Source organism: Rhinoderma darwinii, unplaced genomic scaffold (assembly GCF_050947455.1).
Source record: "Rhinoderma darwinii isolate aRhiDar2 unplaced genomic scaffold, aRhiDar2.hap1 Scaffold_783, whole genome shotgun sequence".
Taxonomy (NCBI): domain Eukaryota; kingdom Metazoa; phylum Chordata; class Amphibia; order Anura; family Rhinodermatidae; genus Rhinoderma; species Rhinoderma darwinii.
The window spans coordinates 7163-25884 of NW_027464347.1; the positions used below are offsets into that span (position 1 = coordinate 7163).

The 18722-nt window shown below is 45.7% G+C and overlaps 1 protein-coding gene across 1 annotated transcript; it reads left to right on the top strand.

Moving 5' to 3' along the window:
- The first annotated feature begins 14308 nt into the window (after positions 1–14308).
- On the top strand, positions 14309–15247 carry LOC142730624 (olfactory receptor 52P1-like). The gene has a single exon (XM_075849376.1). It carries the CDS (start codon positions 14309–14311, stop codon positions 15245–15247), a length of 939 nt encoding a protein of 312 aa, XP_075705491.1.
- Positions 15248–18722: the final 3475 nt, after the last annotated feature.

An 18722-nucleotide genomic window follows, 5' to 3' on the forward strand; every position in this document is an offset into this window, starting at 1 on the left:
ACCACTAATAATAACAGGATGATGACTACTGTCACTACTACCACTAATAATAACAGGATGATGACTACTGTCACTATTACCACTAATAATAACAGGATGATGACTACTGTCACTACTACCACTGATAATAACAGGATGATGACTACTGTCACTACTACCACTAATAATAACAGGATGATGACTACTGTCACTACTACCACTAATAATGACAGGATGATGACTACTGTCACTACTGCCACTGATAATGACAGGATGATGACTACTGTCACTACTACCACTAATAATAACAGGATGATGACTACTGTCACTATTACCACTAATAATAACAGGATGATGACTACTGTCACTACTACCACTAATAATGACAGGATGATGACTACTGTCACTACTGCCACTGATAATGACAGGATGATGACTACTGTCACTACTACCACTAATAATGATAGGATGATGACAACTGTCACTACTACCACTAATAATAACAGGATGATGACTACTGTCACTACTACTACTACTAATAATAACAGGATGATGACTACTGTCACTACTACCACTAATAATGACAGGATGATGACTACTGTCACTACTACCACTAATAATAATAACAGGATGATGACTACTGTCACTACTACCACTAATAATGACAGGATGATGACTACTGTCACTACTACCACTAATAATAACAGGATGATGACTACTGCCACTACTACTAATAATAACAGGATGATGACTACTGTCACTACTACCACTAATAATGATAGGATGATGACTACTGCCACTACTACCACTGATAATGACAGGATGATGACTACTGTCACTACTACCACTAATAATAACAGGATGATGACTACTGTCACTACTACCACTAATAATAACAGGATGATGACTACTGTCACTACTACCACTAATAATGATAGGATGATGACTACTGTCACTACTACCACTAATAATGATAGGATGATGACTACTGTCACTACTACCACTAATAATAACAGGATGATGACTACTGTCACTACTACCACTAATAATAACAGGATGATGACTACTGTCACTACTACCACTAATAATAACAGGATGATGACTACTGTCACTACTACCACTAATAATGACAGGATGATGACTACTGTCACTACTACCACTAATAATGACAGGATGATGACTACTGTCACTACTACCACTAATAATGATAGGATGATGACTACTGTCACTACTACCACTAATAATGATAGGATGATGACTACTGTCACTACTACCACTAATAATAACAGGATGATGACTACTGTCACTACTACCACTAATAATAACAGGATGATGACTACTGTCACTACTACCACTAATAATGACAGGATGATGACTACTGCCACTACTACCACTAATAATGACAGGATGATGACTACTTTCACTACTACCACTAATAATAACAGGATGATGACTACTGTCACTACTACCACTAATAATGACAGGATGATGACTACTGCCACTACTACCACTAATAATGATAGGATGATAACTACTGTCACTACTACCACTAATAATAACAGGATGATGACTACTGTCACTACTACCACTAATAATGATAGGATGATGACTACTGTCACTACTACCACTAATATTGACTGGATGATGACTACTGTCACTACTACCACTAATAATGATAGGATGATGACTACTGTCGCTACTACCACTAATAATAACAGGATGATGACTACTCTCACTACTACCACTAATAATGATAGGATGATGACTACTCTCACTACTACCACTAATAATGACAGGATGATGACTACTGTCACTACTACCACTAATAATAACAGGATGATGACTACTGTCACTACTACCACTGATAATGATAGGATGATGACTACTGCCACTACTATCACTAATAATAATAGGATGATGACTACTGTCACTACTACCACTAATAATAACAGGATGATGACTAATGTCACTACTACCATTAATAATAACAACAGGATGATGACTACTGCCACTACTACCACTAATAATAACAGGATGATGACTACTGTCACTACTACCACTAATAATAACAGGATGATGACTACTGTCACTACTACCACTAATAATGATAGGATGATGACTACTGTCACTACTATCACTAATAATGATAGGATGATGACTACTGTCACTACTACCACTAATAATGATAGGATGATGACTACTGTCACTACTACCACTAATAATAACAGGATGATGACTACTGCCACTACTACCACTAATAATGATAGGATGATGACTACTGTCACTACTACCACTAATAATGATAGGATGATGACTACTGTCACTACTACCACTAATAATGACAGGATGATGACTACTGTCACTACTACCACTAATAATAACAGGATGATGACTACTGTCACTACTACCACTAATAATGATAGGATGATGACTACTGTCACTACTACCACTAATAATGATAGGATGATGACTACTGTCACTACTACCACTAATAATAATAGGATGATGACTACTGTCACTACTACCACTGATAATGATAGGATGATGACTACTGTCACTACTACCACTAATAATGACAGGATGATTACTACTGCCACTACTACCACTAATAATAACAGGATGATGACTACTGTCACTACTACCACTAATAATGATAGGATGATGACTACTCTCACTACTACCACTAATAATGATAGGATGATGACTACTGTCACTACTAGCACTAATAATAACAGGATGATGACTAATGTCACTACTACCATTAATAATAACAACAGGATGATGACTACTGCCACTACTACCACTAATAATAACAGGATGATGACTACTGTCACTACTACCACTAATAATAATAGGATGATGACTACTGTCACTACTACCACTAATAATGATAGGATGATGACTACTGTCACTACTACTACTAATAATGATAGGATGATGACTACTGTCACTACTACCACTAATAATAACAGGATGATGACTACTGTCACTACTACCACTAATAATGACAGGATGATGACTACTGTCACTACTACCACTAATAATGATAGGATGATGACTACTGTCACTACTACCACTAATAATAATAGGATGATGACTACTGCCACTACCACCACTAATAATGACAGGATGATGTCTACTGTCACTACTACCACTAATAATAACAGGATGATGACTACTGTCACTACTACCACTAATAATAACAGGATGATGACTACTGCCACTACTACCACTAATAATAACAGGATGATGACTACTGTCACTACTACCACTAATAATAACTGGATGATGACTACTGCCACTACTACCACTAATAATAACAGGATGATGACTACTGTCACTACTACCACTAATAATGATAGGATGATGACTACTGTCACTACTACCACTAATAATGACAGGATGATGACTACTGTCACTACTACCACTAATAATAACAGGATGATGACTACTGTCACTACTACCACTAATAATGATAGGATGATGACTACTGTCACTACTACCACTAATAATGACAGGATGATGACTACTGTCACTACTACCACTAATAATAACAGGATGATGACTACTGTCACTACTACCACTAATAATGATAGGATGATGACTACTGTCACTACTACCACTAATAATGACAGGATGATGACTACTGTCACTACTACCACTAATAATAACAGGATGATGACTACTGTCACTACTACCACTAATAATAACAGGATGATGACTACTGTCACTACTACCACTAATAATGACAGGATGATGACTACTGTCACTACTACCACTGATAATGACAGGATGATGACAACTGTCACTACTACCACTAATAATAACAGGATGATGACTACTGTCACTACTACCACTAATAATGATAGGATGATGACTACTGTCACTACTACCACTAATAATGACAGGATGATGACTACTGCCACTACTACCACTAATAATAACAGGATGATGACTACTGTCACTACTACCACTAATAATGACTGACCCTGTACAGTGCAATGTGGACCTATATTGTACTCCACAGTCTCCATGAGGCACATTCTAGAAGAAATATCTCTATTCTCCGGCATGTGGAAAAAAAATCTCTGTATTCTTTTTTATACAATCAGAGCCACACAGAGTGGAGTTAAATGCTGAAATTCTTTCTGCCACCGCTACATATGTATTTTTTATAGAGGTGTATGGGAGCTCCCCCTAGTGGTGGGCGCAGGAAGACAGAATTTTACTATGTAATGAGGGGAGCAGGGGATATTACGCTCTGAAACTTATAAAGAGTTGTGTAGAGTAAACTAAATTAAATTCTAGGCACCTTCTCCAGTCCTAGACTATTTCCATTAACCCCTTCAGCCTCCCATCCGGGGGTACTAGTTGTACTTAAGTTCCTGTACTGTCTGTAAAATTAGAGGGGCATTTTGCTGTCTCCACCGTAGTCACCAGACGCACCTGTAACCCCACTGCGTTTGCCCTTGCAGAGATAGGCGGTGCCCGCACAGCGTGTATTAGGCACGTTTACACATCAAAAAATGCTTAAAAAATGCAGCAAAAACGTGTAAAAAATGCCTGTGTTTTAAAAATCGCTTGTAATGGCGGGGTAGGGAGACAAACAGGTGAGCCCTAATCTACCCGCCACTCAGTCCCTGCCTACTTGCAACGGCCCGTCCTAAGCGACGGCGTACAACTGGGCGACGGTCCCTATGCTCACTAAGTGCACGACAGACAAACAGACAAGGGTACACAGAAGCTAAGGGAAATGGGGCTGTTGCCCACGGCAACCCCGTGAGCAACAAGAATAGTGAACGAGCCGAGTAAAACCAGGAGTGGACGAGGTACAAAACGCAGAGCAGAAGAATAGTCAGTCAAGCCAGGGTCAATATGAAGCAGAAGACAAGTAGTAAGCAGCAGCAGCAGAGCCAGGAAACAGACTGAGAGAATCACAGGCAAAGGAGGAGCAGGAAGTGAAGGTATAAATAGACAGAGGGCGGGAGCTAGCTCCGTCTGGCCAGGCTGTGATAGGCTCTCCCACTCCTCAGCCTCCCCGACTGATTGGTGGAAGAAGGAGTCACTCGACCAGACTTAGGAGCAGGTGCAGAGTGAGTAACCACGGGCGTCGACACAGAAGCTGTGTCAGGCAGATCCTTTACAGTACCCCCCCTTTTATGAGGGGCCACTGGACCCTTTCTAGGTGGACCTGGCTTATAGGGGAACCGAAGATGGAACCTCCTGAGCAATACTGCAGCGTGAACATCCCGGGCGGGTACCCAAGTCCTCTCCTCAGGCCTGTATCCTCTCCAATGGACCAGGTACTGGAGAGAGCCTTGGACCATCCTGCTGTCCACAATCTTGGCCACCTCGAATTCTACCCCTTCAGGGGTGAGAACAGGGACCGGAGATTTCCTCGAGGGAGCCAAGGACGGGGAGCAGCGTTTCAGAAGGGAGGCATGAAACACGTCGTGTATTCGAAAAGACGGGGGTAACTCCAGTCGGAAGGAGACAGGGTTAAGGACTTCAATGACCTTGTACGGCCCTATATACCTGGGAGCAAATTTTTGGGACGGGACTTTAAGGCGCAAATTTCTTGAAGACAGCCACACCAGATCCCCGTCCGCAAACAAGGGGTTAGCAGAACGTCTTCTATCTGCCTGGGTCTTTTGTATGCTCTGGGACACCTCTAGGTTCTTCTGAACCTGGGCCCAGACTTTGCACAGTTCCCGATGAATGACATCTACCTCAGGATTGTTGGAACCACCAGGTGAAACGGAGGAGAACCGTGGATTGAACCCAAAATTACAGAAAAAGGGGGAGACCCCTGACGAGTTACTGACCCGGTTATTAAGGGAAAATTCAGCGAGGGAAATGAAGGAGACCCAATCATATTGATAGTCAGAGATAAAACACCTTAAATATTGTTCTAGAGATTGATTAGTCCTCTCAGTTTGGCCATTAGTTTCAGGATGGAAGGCCGAGGAGAAGGACAGATCAATCTCCAACTTTTTACAGAAGGCTCTCCAAAACAATGAAACAAATTGTACCCCTCTTTCAGAAACAATATTGACAGGAACCCCAGGGAGACGCAGGATATGTTTGATAAACATGGTAGCCAACATCTTGGCATTGGGTAGTTTCTTGAGGGGCACAAAGTGGCACATCTTACTGAAGCGGTCTACTACAACCCACACCACCGACTTGCCTTGAGATGGAGGCAGAGCGGTGATAAAATCCATGGAGATATGGGTCCAAGGTCTCTGGGGAATAGGCAAAGAACATAGTAAGCCCGCTGGTCGGGACCTGGGAGTCTTGGACCTAGCACAAATTTCACAAGCGGCGACGTAGGCCTTAGCATCTTTAAGCAACCCAGGCCACCAATAGTCTCTGGCAATGAGGTGCTTGGTACCCAGGATGCCTGGATGGCCAGATAGTGCAGAGTCATGATTTTCCCTAAGTACCCTTAGCCGGAATTGCAGGGGAACAAACAGCTTGTCCTCAGGAAGGTTCCCGGGAGCTGAACCTTGATCTGCCGCAATTTCGGAGACTAAGTCAGAATCAACAGAGGAAATGATTATACCTGGGGGCAAAAGACAAGCAGGATCTTCCTCCGAAGGAGGGCTGGCCATGAAGCTACGCGACAGTGCATCAGCCTTAATATTTTTAGACCCAGCCCTATAGGTGACCAAAAAGTTGAATCTAGTAAAAAATAACGCCCATCGAGCTTGTCTCGGGTTTAGCCTCCGGGCAGATTCTAGGAAAACCAGACTCTTGTGGTCAGTAAGGACCGTTACCTGGTGCCTAGCCCCCTCCAGGAAGTGGCAGCACTCTTCAAATGCCCATTTAATGGCTAAGAGTTTGCGGTTGCCAATGTCGTAGTTACTCTCAGTGGGTGAGAACTTCCTGGAGAAGTAGGCACAGGGACGGAGATGGGTGAGGGACCTGGTACCCTGCGACAAGACAGCACCCACTCCCACTTCGGAGGCGTCAACCTCCACAATAAATGGCTCCATTTGGTTAGGCTGAATCAGCACTGGGGCCAAGATAAAGCACTTCTTAAGGATCTCAAATGCCTGGACCGCCTCTGGAGGCCAATGGAGGAGATCAGCACCTTTGCGAGTGAGATCCGTAAGAGGCTTAGCGATGACCGAGAAGTTAGCAATAAATCTCCTGTAATAGTTAGCAAACCCCAGGAAGCACTGTAACGCCTTCAGGGAGGCAGGTTGGACCCATTCAGCCACAGCCTGAACCTTGGCAGGGTCCATGCGGAATTCATGAGGAGTGAGGATTTGACCCAAAAATGGTATCTCCTGCACCCCAAACACACATTTTTTGGTCTTTGCAAACAGTTTGTTTTACCGAAGGGCCTGGAGCACCTTCCTGACATGCTCAATGTGGGAGGACCAGTCCTTGGAAAACACTAGGATGTCATCAAGGTACACTACAAGAAATACCCCCAGGTAGTCTCTTAAAATCTAATTTATGAAATTCTGGAAGACCGCGGGAGCATTACACAACCCAAAGGGCATGACGAGGTATTCGAAATGACCTTCGGGCGTGTTAAACGCAGTCTTCCACTCATCCCCCTCCTTGATGCGGATAAGGTTATAAGCCCCCCGTAGATCAAACTTAGAGAACCATTGGGCCCCCTGAACCTGATTGAAGAGATCAGGAATCAAAGGAAGGGGATACTGGTTCCTTACTGTGACCTCATTCAAGTTTCGGTAATCGATGCACGGCCTAAGACCACCATCCTTCTTCCCAACGAAGAAGAAGCCAGCACCTACCGGCGAAGTAGAGGGGTGAATGTAACCCTTGGCCAGGCATTCCTGGATATACTCTCTCATGGCTTCACGTTCGGGACAAGAGAGATTAAATATCCTACCCTTAGGGAGCTTAGCTCCTGGTACCAAATCGATTGCGCAATCGTATTCTCTATGAGGAGGTAACACTTCGGAGGCCTTTTTAGAAAAAACATCAGCGAAGTCCTGAATAAACTCAGGTAGCGTGTTCACCTCCTCAGGGAGAGAGACAAAATTATCAGAAAAACATGACGTCAAGCATTCATTACCCCATTTGGTAAGATCCCCAGTATTCCAATTAAACGGGGATTATGCAACTGCAACCAGGGAAGGCCTAAAACCAAATCGGACGATAATCCCTGCATCACCAGTACAGAGCATTGCTCCAAATGCATGGAGCCAACAAGGATTTAAAAAACAGGGGTATGCTGTGTAAAATAACCATTAGCAAGAGTAGTGGAGTCGATACCCACTACCGGAACAGGTTTAGGCAAATCAATCAATGGCATAGCTAGAGACATAGCAAATTCCACAGACATAATATTAGCAGAAGACCCTGAATCCACGAAGGCACTGCCGGTAGCAGACCTACCACCAAAAGAGACCTGAAAGGGAAGCAAGATCTTATTACGTTTCATATTTACGGGAAATACCTGTGCGCCCAAATGACCTCCTCGATGATCAATTAGGCGCGGAAGTTCTTCCAGCTGCTTATTCTTACGCCTAGGACAGTTGTTCACTTGATGCTTGTCCTCCCCACAGTAGAAGCAGAGACCATTCTTCCTGCGGAGGTCTCTACGTGGTTGGGGAGACTCGGAGGCCTCGAGTTGCATTGGTTCATCCGAGCCACCAGAGGAGAAGGCACAAAAACGTTCAAGTCGTCGTTCCCTGAGACGTCGGTCAAGTCGTACCGCTAAAGCCATAACCTGATCTAGAGAGTCAGAAGAGGGGTAGCTAAGAAACAGGTCCTTCAGGGCGTTCGACAGACCCAATCTAAACTGGCACCTCAAGGCAGGGTCATTCCACCGAGAAGCTACACACCACTTCCTAAAGTCCGAACAGTACTCCTCAACGGGTCTCTTACCCTGACGTAAGGTCACCAGCTGACTTTCTGCAAAGGCAGTCTTGTCAGTCTTGTCATATATGAGCCCGAGAGCAGAAAAAAAAGGTCAATAGAGGAAAGTTCAGGGGCGTCGGGAGCCAAGGAGAAGGCCCATTCTTGGGGCCCCGTCCTGGAGCCGGGACATAATTATACCCACTCGCTGGCTCCCGGAGCCTGAGGAGTGGGGCTTTAGACGGAAAAAGAGCCTACAACTCTCCCGAAAGGAGAAAAAAGTCTTCCGGTCCCCTGAGAAAGGGTCAGGCAGGTGGGGTTCAAGAGGTGAGGTGGGGGGCACTACCAGGGTAGCATCTTGCTGGTTGCCGCTCTGAGCCAGGGCTTGGACCTGTAGGGAGAGGCCCTGCATTTGCTGAGCCAGGGTCTCAAGGGGGTCCATAGTTGTGACAGGGACCAGGGTAGAAAAGGTATATGGGCCTGTGATTATGTAATGGCGGGGTAGGGAGACAGACAGGTGAGCCCCAATCTACCCGCCACTCAGTCCCTGCCTACTTGCAACGGCCCGTCCTAAGCGACGGCGTACAACTGGGCGACGGTCGCTACGATCACTAAGTCCACGACAGATAAACAGACAAGGGTACACAGAAGCTAAGGGAAATGGGGCTGTTGCCCAAGGCAACCCTGTGAGCAACAAAAATAGTGAACGAGCCGAGTCAAACCAGGAGTGGACAAGGTACAAAACGCAGAGCATGAGAATAGTCAGTCAAGCCAGGGTCAATATGAAGCAGAAGACAAGTAGTAAGCAGCAGCAGCAGAGCCAGGAAGCAGAGTGAAAGAATCACAGGCAAAGGAGGAGCAGGAAGTGAAGGTATAAATAGACAGAGGGCGGGAGCTAGCTCCGTCTGGCCAGGCTGTGATAGGCTCTCCCACTCCTCAGCCTCCCCGACTGATTGGTGGAAGAAGGAGTCACTCGACCAGACTTAGAAGCATGTGCAGAGTGAGTAACCACGGGCGTCGACACAGAAGCTGTGTCAGGCAGATCCTTTATATCGCTTTACAGAAACGCTAGCGTTTTTTACACGTCGGGTTTTTGAGCACTGTGTGAACAAGGCCATACGATATGTTTCCCTTGCTCCATACTGACCTACACAACACACATCTGTAATTCAGCCTTAGTAGGGTATACATACAGCGGGGAAGGACCGGCCAGTAGGGCTTTATGGCCGTACCCACTCCCCTTAGTTAGAACATTCCTTAAAGTTTAATGGCTGATCCTGCAAATAAAAGGAAATGAGGTCATAATTCTCCTGACATGTACGTGTATTGTGGCAATGATGGGTGGTAGGGGGCACGTAACTTTATGGGGGTTGTATTAGGGCAGAACTTGGCAGCATATTGATAGATTATATCGTGATTTCTGGTGTCAAGGATGATGGGGGTGATACGTCGTGTGATATAGGAGGAGCAGAATTTGATTTTGTGGGGGACATGATGATAAGAGGAATATATTGGGAGAATAGATTGTGAGCTCTTGGGGTCAGGGATGATTTTGTGTACAGCGCTATGACATATGTTACTACTATGGAATGAAGGCAATGAATAAATACAATAAATGGAGTTTACCCTCATGTACACAAGCTGTGGATGTGCAGGGGCTGTAATTAAGGTTGGGCTATGTATTGGGGACCACGTCTCTTCATGTGGTGCTTCTGTATCTCTGCACCTGTTGGTTTCATGGATAGATCAGTGGGACCAGCGCAGAAGCTGTTTCCATACAGCGAGGTACAACATATAGGAGCATGATACAACATATAGGAGCACGTGCCGCATCTATAGACATCCCGATATAAGTACGCAGCCCTTGCCCGCTAGATCCGCTCACCAGACCAAATACAGAAAATGTCAGCGGTGTAAATCATCGTACGTTCCATTCAACTTGTTCATACAAATCTGGCGGATCTCTATGTATAAGGTCGGACACATGATGTGATATCACTGAACTTCTGTCCCCTACAGATACTTCATGACTGTTGCATCATGGGTACAATCTTGGCAGCGTCATTCAGGCTGCGGCTGGGGTCATCGTTCACTACACACCAGCAGCTATGGCGTCTATACCAGTCTGGACGGCCAGTTGGGAGGGGCAGGGGTGTTATTATCATCTGAAATGATGCCCATGCCTAGCACTGGTAACATCTCTTGTAACACAAGCAGCCCATGTAAATGTTATGGAGTCCACAGACTGAAGGGGCACAACTGGGGATGGTCTTCAACACTTTTCTGCCGGTTGTGAGTATATTGGCAATACTCCCCCTGTGTCTGGCGAGCTTTCGAGGTGGGGGATTATACAAGCTACAGGATCTTCTATTACTGAGCATCTGAATAGGTCCCATCTTCCTCAATTAAATTAATAATCATGATATATCAAGCAGACTGGGTCATACAGAAGTAGCATAATGCAAAAGTCTTCTGCCATTTTATGACTGCAGCTCCTATGCAGAGCTATGTATCCCCATGGTTATAGACTACCAACAAATCCTTAGTGTAGTCTGATCCTGCAGTCAAGTGTTTCTCCCCTGCTTCTTGCTGACCTCCTCCTCAGCTCTGTACAGGACTCTATGATCAGAGCAGGTCAGTGTTATTCACTCAAAGCAGGTTACAGATCACTAAAGAGACAGCTTGTACTACCATGCTAGTGTGAGAGAAGAACACGCAGACACATAGGTGAGAGCATTAAGACAAGGCAGGGAGACAGCAGCTCCACAGAGAATGTCCACTGAGCTCCGAACCTGCAACTCCACAGAGGATGCTCACTAAGCTCCGAACCTGCAACTCCCCAGAGAATGCCTACTGAGCTCTGAACCTACAGCTCCACAGAGAATGCCCACTGAGCTCCGAACCTGCAACTCCCCAGAGAATGCCTACTGAGCTCTGAACCTGCAGCTCCACAGAGAATGCCCACTGAGCTCCGAACCTGCAACTCCACAGAGGATGCTCACTAAGCTCCGAACCTGTAACTCCCCAGAGAATGCCTACTGAGCTCTGAACCTGCAGCTCCACAGAGAATGCCCACTGAGCTCCGAACCTGCAACTCCCCAGAGAATGCCTACTGAGCTCTGAACCTGCAGCTCCACAGAGAATGCCCACTGAGCTCCGAACCTGCAACTCCCCAGATAATGCCTACTGAGCTCTGAACCTGCAGCTCCATAGAGGATGTCCACTGAGCTCTGAAGCTGCAGGTCCACAGAGAATGCCCACTGAGCTCCGAACCTGCAACTCCCCTGAGAATGCCTACTGAGCTCTGAACCTGCAGCTCCACAGAGAATGCCCACTGAGCTCTGAACCTGCAGCTCCACAAAGAATGCCCACTGAGCTCTGAACCTGCAGCTCCACAGAGAATGCCCACTGAGCTCTAAACCTGCAGCTCCATAGAGGATGTCCACTGAGCTCTGAACCTGCAGCTCCACAGAGAATGCCCACTGAGCTCTGAACCTGAAACTCCACAGAGAATGACTACTGAGCTCTGAACCTGCAGCTTCACAGAGAATGCCCACTGAGCTCTGACCCTGCAGCTCCATAGAGAATGCCCACTGGGCTCTGCATCTGCTGCTCCATAGAGAATGCCCACTGAGCTCTAAACCTGCAGCTGCATAGAGGATGCTCACTGAGCTCCGAACCTGCAACTCCCCAGAGAATGCCTACTGAGCTCTGAACCTGCAGCTCCACAGAGAATGCCCACTGAGCTCCGAACCTGCAACTCCCCAGAGAATGCCTACTGTGCTCTGAACCTGCAGCTCCACAGAGAATGCCCACTGAGCTCTGAACCTGCAGCTCCATAGAGAATGCCCACTGAGCTCTGAACCTGCAACTCCCCTGAGAATGCCTACTAAGCTCTGAACCTGCAGCTCCACAGAGAATGCCCACTGAGCTCTGAACCTGCAGCTCCACAAAGAATGCCCACTGAGCTCTGAACCTGCAGCTCCACAGAGAATGCCCACTGAGCTCTAAACCTGCAGCTCCATAGAGGATGTCCACTGAGCTCTGAACCTGCAGCTCCACAGAGAATGCCCACTGAGCTCTGAACCTGAAACTCCACAGAGAATGACTACTGAGCTTTGAACCTGCAGCTTCACAGAGAATGCCCACTGAGCTCTGACCCTGCAGCTCCATAGAGAATGCCCACTGGGCTCTGAATCTGCTGCTCTATAGAGAATGCCCACTGAGCTCTAAACCTGCAGCTGCATAGAGGATTCTCACTGAGCTCCGAACCTGCAACTCCCCAGAGAATGCCTACTGAGCTCTGAACCTGCAGCTCCACAGAGAATGCCCACTGAGCTCTGAACCTGCAACTCCCCAGAGAATGCCTACTGAGCTCTGAACCTGCAGCTCCACAGAGAATGCCCACTGAGCTCTGAACCTGCAACTCCACAGAGAATGCCCCCTGAGTTCTGAACCTGCAGCTCCATAGAGAATGCCCACTGAGCTCTGAACCTGCAGCTCCACAGAGAATGCCCACTGAGCTCTGAACCTGCAGCTCCACAGAGAATGCCCACTGAGCTCTGAATCTGCAGCTCCACAGAGAATGCCCACTGAGCTCTGAACCTGAAACTCCACAGATAATGCCTACTGAGCTCTGAACCTGCAGCTTCACAGAGAATGCCTACTGAGCTCTGACCCTGCAGCTCCATAGAGAATTCCCACTGGGCTCTGAACCTGCTGCTCCATAGAGAATGCCCACTGAGCTCTGAACCTGCAGCTCCATAGAGATTCTCCCTAAACTCTGAACCTGCAGCTCCACAGAGATTGCCAACTGAGCTCTGAACCTGCAGCTCCATATAGAATGCCTACTGAGCTCTGAACCTGCAGCTCCACAGACATTGCCCACTGAGCTCTGAACCTGCAGCTCCATAGGGGATGACCACAGAGCTCTGAACCTGCAGCTCCATAGGGGTTGACCACTGGACTCTGAACCTGCAGCTCCACAGAGAATGTCCACTGAGCTCTGAAGCTGCAGCTCCACAGAGATTCCCCACTAAAATCTGAACCTGCCGCTCCATAGAGAATGCCCACTGAGCTCTGAACCTACAGCTCAACAGACATTGCCCACTGAGCTCTGAACCTGCAGCTCCATAGGGCATGACCACTGAGCTCTGAACCTGCAGCTCCATAGAAAATGCCCACTGGACTCTGAACCTGCAGCTCCATAGGGCATGACCACTGAGCTCTGAAACTGCAGCTCCATAGAGAATGCCTACTGATCTTTGAACCTGCAACTCCACAAGCAGCATGCCAGAGAAAGCAGGTCAAGAAAAGAAGCAAAACAGCGTAGGGCAACCCAATCCCGTTACGGTACAATGATACAGACATTTTTCCAATGACAAAGATACACATATCATTGAATGTATTTGCACCAGGTATGACAAGAAATATGGGGTTGATTTGGGCTAACACATTGTTTCCTGTATTTACAGAAGTCCATCAAGCAATGTCTACACAAAACGAAACTTTTTACCGACCTGAGAACTTCATTCTGATTGGCATTCCTGGCCTGGAGGTCGCTGAGTTCTGGATCTCCATTGCCATGTGTGCCATGTACGTCCTGACCATCCTGGGGAACAGTGCCATGCTCCTGATCATTATGCCCCAGGAGTCCTTTCATAAACCAACGTATCTTTTTCTTTCGATGTTATCAATTATTGATCTGGTGGCATCAGCAACAACAACCCCCAAAATCCTTTGTATCTTCTGGTTTGATAACAAAGAGATTAACTTCCATGCATGCCTGGCTCAGCTCTTCTTCATCCATGCCCTCTCCATGATGGAGTCTACGGTCCTCCTGGCTATGGCATTTGACCGCTATGTTGCTATTTGCCATCCCCTCAGATACACTTCTATCCTAACCAACTCCATGATTGCCAAAATTGGTGTCCTGGCAATAATTAGAGGCTCCTTCTTTATGGTTCCAGCTCCATTTCTGATCAGGAGGTTGTCCTACTGCAGAACCAACATCATTGCGCACACGTACTGTGAACACATGGCGGTAGTGAAGATCGCCTGCACAGACACAACCATAAACCAGGTATACGGTTTGACTGTGGCTCTGCTGGTGATAGCCGTAGATATTATATGTATAACTGTGTCCTATTCGGCCATAGTCAGGACGGTCTTCCGATTGTCCTCCAAGGAGGCTCGTCACAAGGCTTTGGGCACCTGCGCCCCCCATATCTGTGTCATTCTCATCTCTTATATCCCGGCTCTCTTCTCCTTCTTCACACATCGGTTTGGACACAACATCCCTCTCCACATTCACATTATTCTTGCCAATCTCTATATTCTCATTCCCCCCATGTGCAACCCCATGATTTACGGAGCAAGAACCAAAGAAATTCGGAAAAGGATAATTGTGATTTTCCGCGAGTCTTAATTTGATGCAGCAATTTAGTGTGGCCTTATTTTCTGCAATTGTGAAAACAATATTCATGAAACTGATATCTTCTCCCATGAGTCATGAGGAGTCTTCAGCAAATTCACTCGTGGTTTGGGACAGAGACCCACGGCCTAATAATGGAGGTGGACGTCAATTCAAAGCTAAAGCCACGGAGAGACTTGTGAGAAGTTTGTGCCAAATGGTCCAGCACTGACCCAATAATCAGAGAAGACCAAGACACGATGACTTTCCTCCGCAGCCAGTCTATGGAATCAGGAGGTCAATGTGGCCTCCGGTAGACGCCGGATCCTGCCACGTGGACACGAACGGCTGCCGAGAGTGAAAAATGCTTCGTAACAGCCAAACATATTCAGATACAAGATAATAGAGTAAATGTGTTCTCGCCCTCGTCCGTTGTGTTCCGGGTTCTTATCTCACATTCATTATAATCGGGGTCATTGGGGGGGCTGCGAGATTCAGAGTTTGGCTTCTGGATGATTTAGACCACAGCAGTGTAACAATGACGGTCTGGGAAATATTCAATTCTATTAAGAAGCTTCGAGGAATCCAATAGGTCAACAGAACCAATGCAGAATATACTGACCCAACAATGCGGGTGGATGAATAAATTCTTTAAACTGGATCATTGTTGGTGCTGTGGACTTATAATAATTGGGGTCTATTCCTATCAGCACATTATCAGCTGCGCTGACGGACCGGTTACATCTGGTATATTAGACGATGACAGTCCAGACATCTCCTTGTTTGTACAACTATCATTTGGTCGGCAGTGATTGTCCCCAGTTTTCCCAGTAACCATGGGTGTAGCTAAAGGCTCATGGGCCGTGGTGCAAAAGTCCTTCTTGCCCCCCCCCCCAAATTATTCTTATGGCCGACAGCCCGCGGCTCTCCTGACTGACACCGATGCAGTACTAGCAGCCGGGGCGTCACTAAGGACTTAAAATGACAGGGGAAATAGCCCCAATACATATGTGTCCCCCAAAAATAATGTGTGTATATATATAGATAGGAGACAGCATATCTATAGCACTACGATGAATAGGATTAGATACAGAGCTCAGCAGACAGTATCACACATGATAGGATTACATACACAGCTCAGCAGACAGTATCACACATGATAGGATTAGATACACAGCTCAGCAGACAGTATCACACATGACAGGATTATATACAGGGCTCAGCAGACAGTATCATACATGATATGATTAGATACACAGCTCAGCAGACAGTATCACACATCATTGGATTAGATACACGGCTCAGCAGACAGTATCACACATGACAGGATTAGATACACAGCTCAGCAGACAGTATCATACATGATAGGATTAGATACACAGCTCAGCAGATAGTATCATACATGGTAGGATTAGATACACAGCTCAGCAGACAGTATCACACATGATAGGATTAGATACACAGCTCAGCAGACAGTATCACACATGATAGGATTAGATACACAGCTCAGCAGACTGTATCACACATGATAGGATTAGATACACAGCTCAGCAGACAGTATCACACATGATAGGATTAGATACACAGCTCAGCAGACAGTATCACACATGACAGGATTAGATACACAGCTCAGCAGACAGTATCACACATGATAGGATTAGATACACAGCTCAGCAGACAGTATCACACATGATAGGATTAGATACACAGCTCAGCAGACAGTATCATACATAATAGGATTAGATACACAGCTCAGCAGATAGTATCATACATGGTAGGATTAGATACACAGCTCAGCAGACAGTATCACACATGATAGGATTAGATACACAGGTCAGCAGACAGTATCACACATGATAGGATTAGATACACGGCTCAGCCGTCAGTATCACACATGATAGGATTAGATACACGGCTCAGCCGTCAGTATCACACATGATAGGATTAGATACACGGCTCAGCCGTCAGTATCACACATGATAGGATTAGATACACAGGTCAGCAGACTGTATCACACATGATAGGATTAGATACACAGCTCAGCAGACAGTATCACACATGATAGGATTAGATACACAGCTAAGCAGACAGTATCACACATGATAGGATTAGATACACAGCTCAGCAGACAGTACACAGCTCAGCAGATAGTATCACACATGGTAGAATTAGATACACAGCTCAGCAGAATGTATCACACATGATAGGATTAGATACAGCGACACAGCAGACTGTATCACACATGATAGGATTAGATACACAGCTCAGCAGACAGTATCACACATGATGGGATTAGATACACAGCTCAGCAGACAGTATCACACATGATAGGATTAGATACAGCAGCTCAGCAGACAGTATCACACATGATAGGATTAGATACAGGGCTCATCAGACAGTATCACACATGATAGGATTAGATACAGCGACTCAGCAGACTGTATCACACATGATAAGATTAGATACAGAGCTCAGCAGACAGTATCACACATGATAGGATTAGATACAGAGCTCAGCAGACAGTATCACACATGATAGGATTAGATACACAGCTCAGCAGACAGTATCACACATGATAGGATTAGATACACAGCTCAGCAGACCGTATCACACATGATAGGATTAGATACAGCAGCTCAGCAGACAGTATCACACATGATAGGATTAGATACACAGCTCAGCAGACAGTATCACACATGATAGGATTAGATACACAGCTCAGCAGACAGTATCACACATGATAGGATTAGATACACAGCTCAGCAGACAGTATCACACATGATAGGATTAGATACACAGCTCAGCAGACAGTATCACACATGATAGGATTAGATACAGCAGCTCAGCAGACAGTATCACACATGATAGGATTAGATACACAGCTCAGCAGACAGTATCACACATGATAGGATTAGATACACAGCTCAGCAGACAGTATCACACATGATAGGATTAGATACACAGCTCAGCAGACAGTATCACACATAATAGGATTAGATACAGAGCTCAGCAGACGGTATCACACATGATAGGATTAGATACACAGCTCAGCAGACGGTATCACACATGGTAGGATTAGATACACAGCTCAGCAGACAGTAGTATCACACATGATAGGATTAGATACACAGCTCAACAGACAGCATCACACATGATAGGATTAGATACACAGCTCAGCAGACCGTATCACACATGATAGGATTAGATACAGAGCTCAGCATACAGTATCACACATGATGGGATTAGATACACAGCTCAGCAGACAGTATCACACAAGATAGGATTAGATACATGGCTCAGCAGACAGTATCACACATGATGGGATCAGATACACAGCTCAGCAGACTTTATCACACAAGATAGGATTAGATACATGGCTCAGCAGACAGTATCACATATGATAGGATTAGATACAGCGGCTCAGCAGACAGTATCACACAGGATAGGATTAGATACACAGCTCAGCAGACAGTATCACACAGGATATGAT

Bases quoted from the DNA above. Each gene is read 5' to 3' on its own strand.
- LOC142730624 (XM_075849376.1), top strand. From the start codon at position 14,309: ATGTCTACACAAAACGAAACTTTTTACCGACCTGAGAACTTCATTCTG.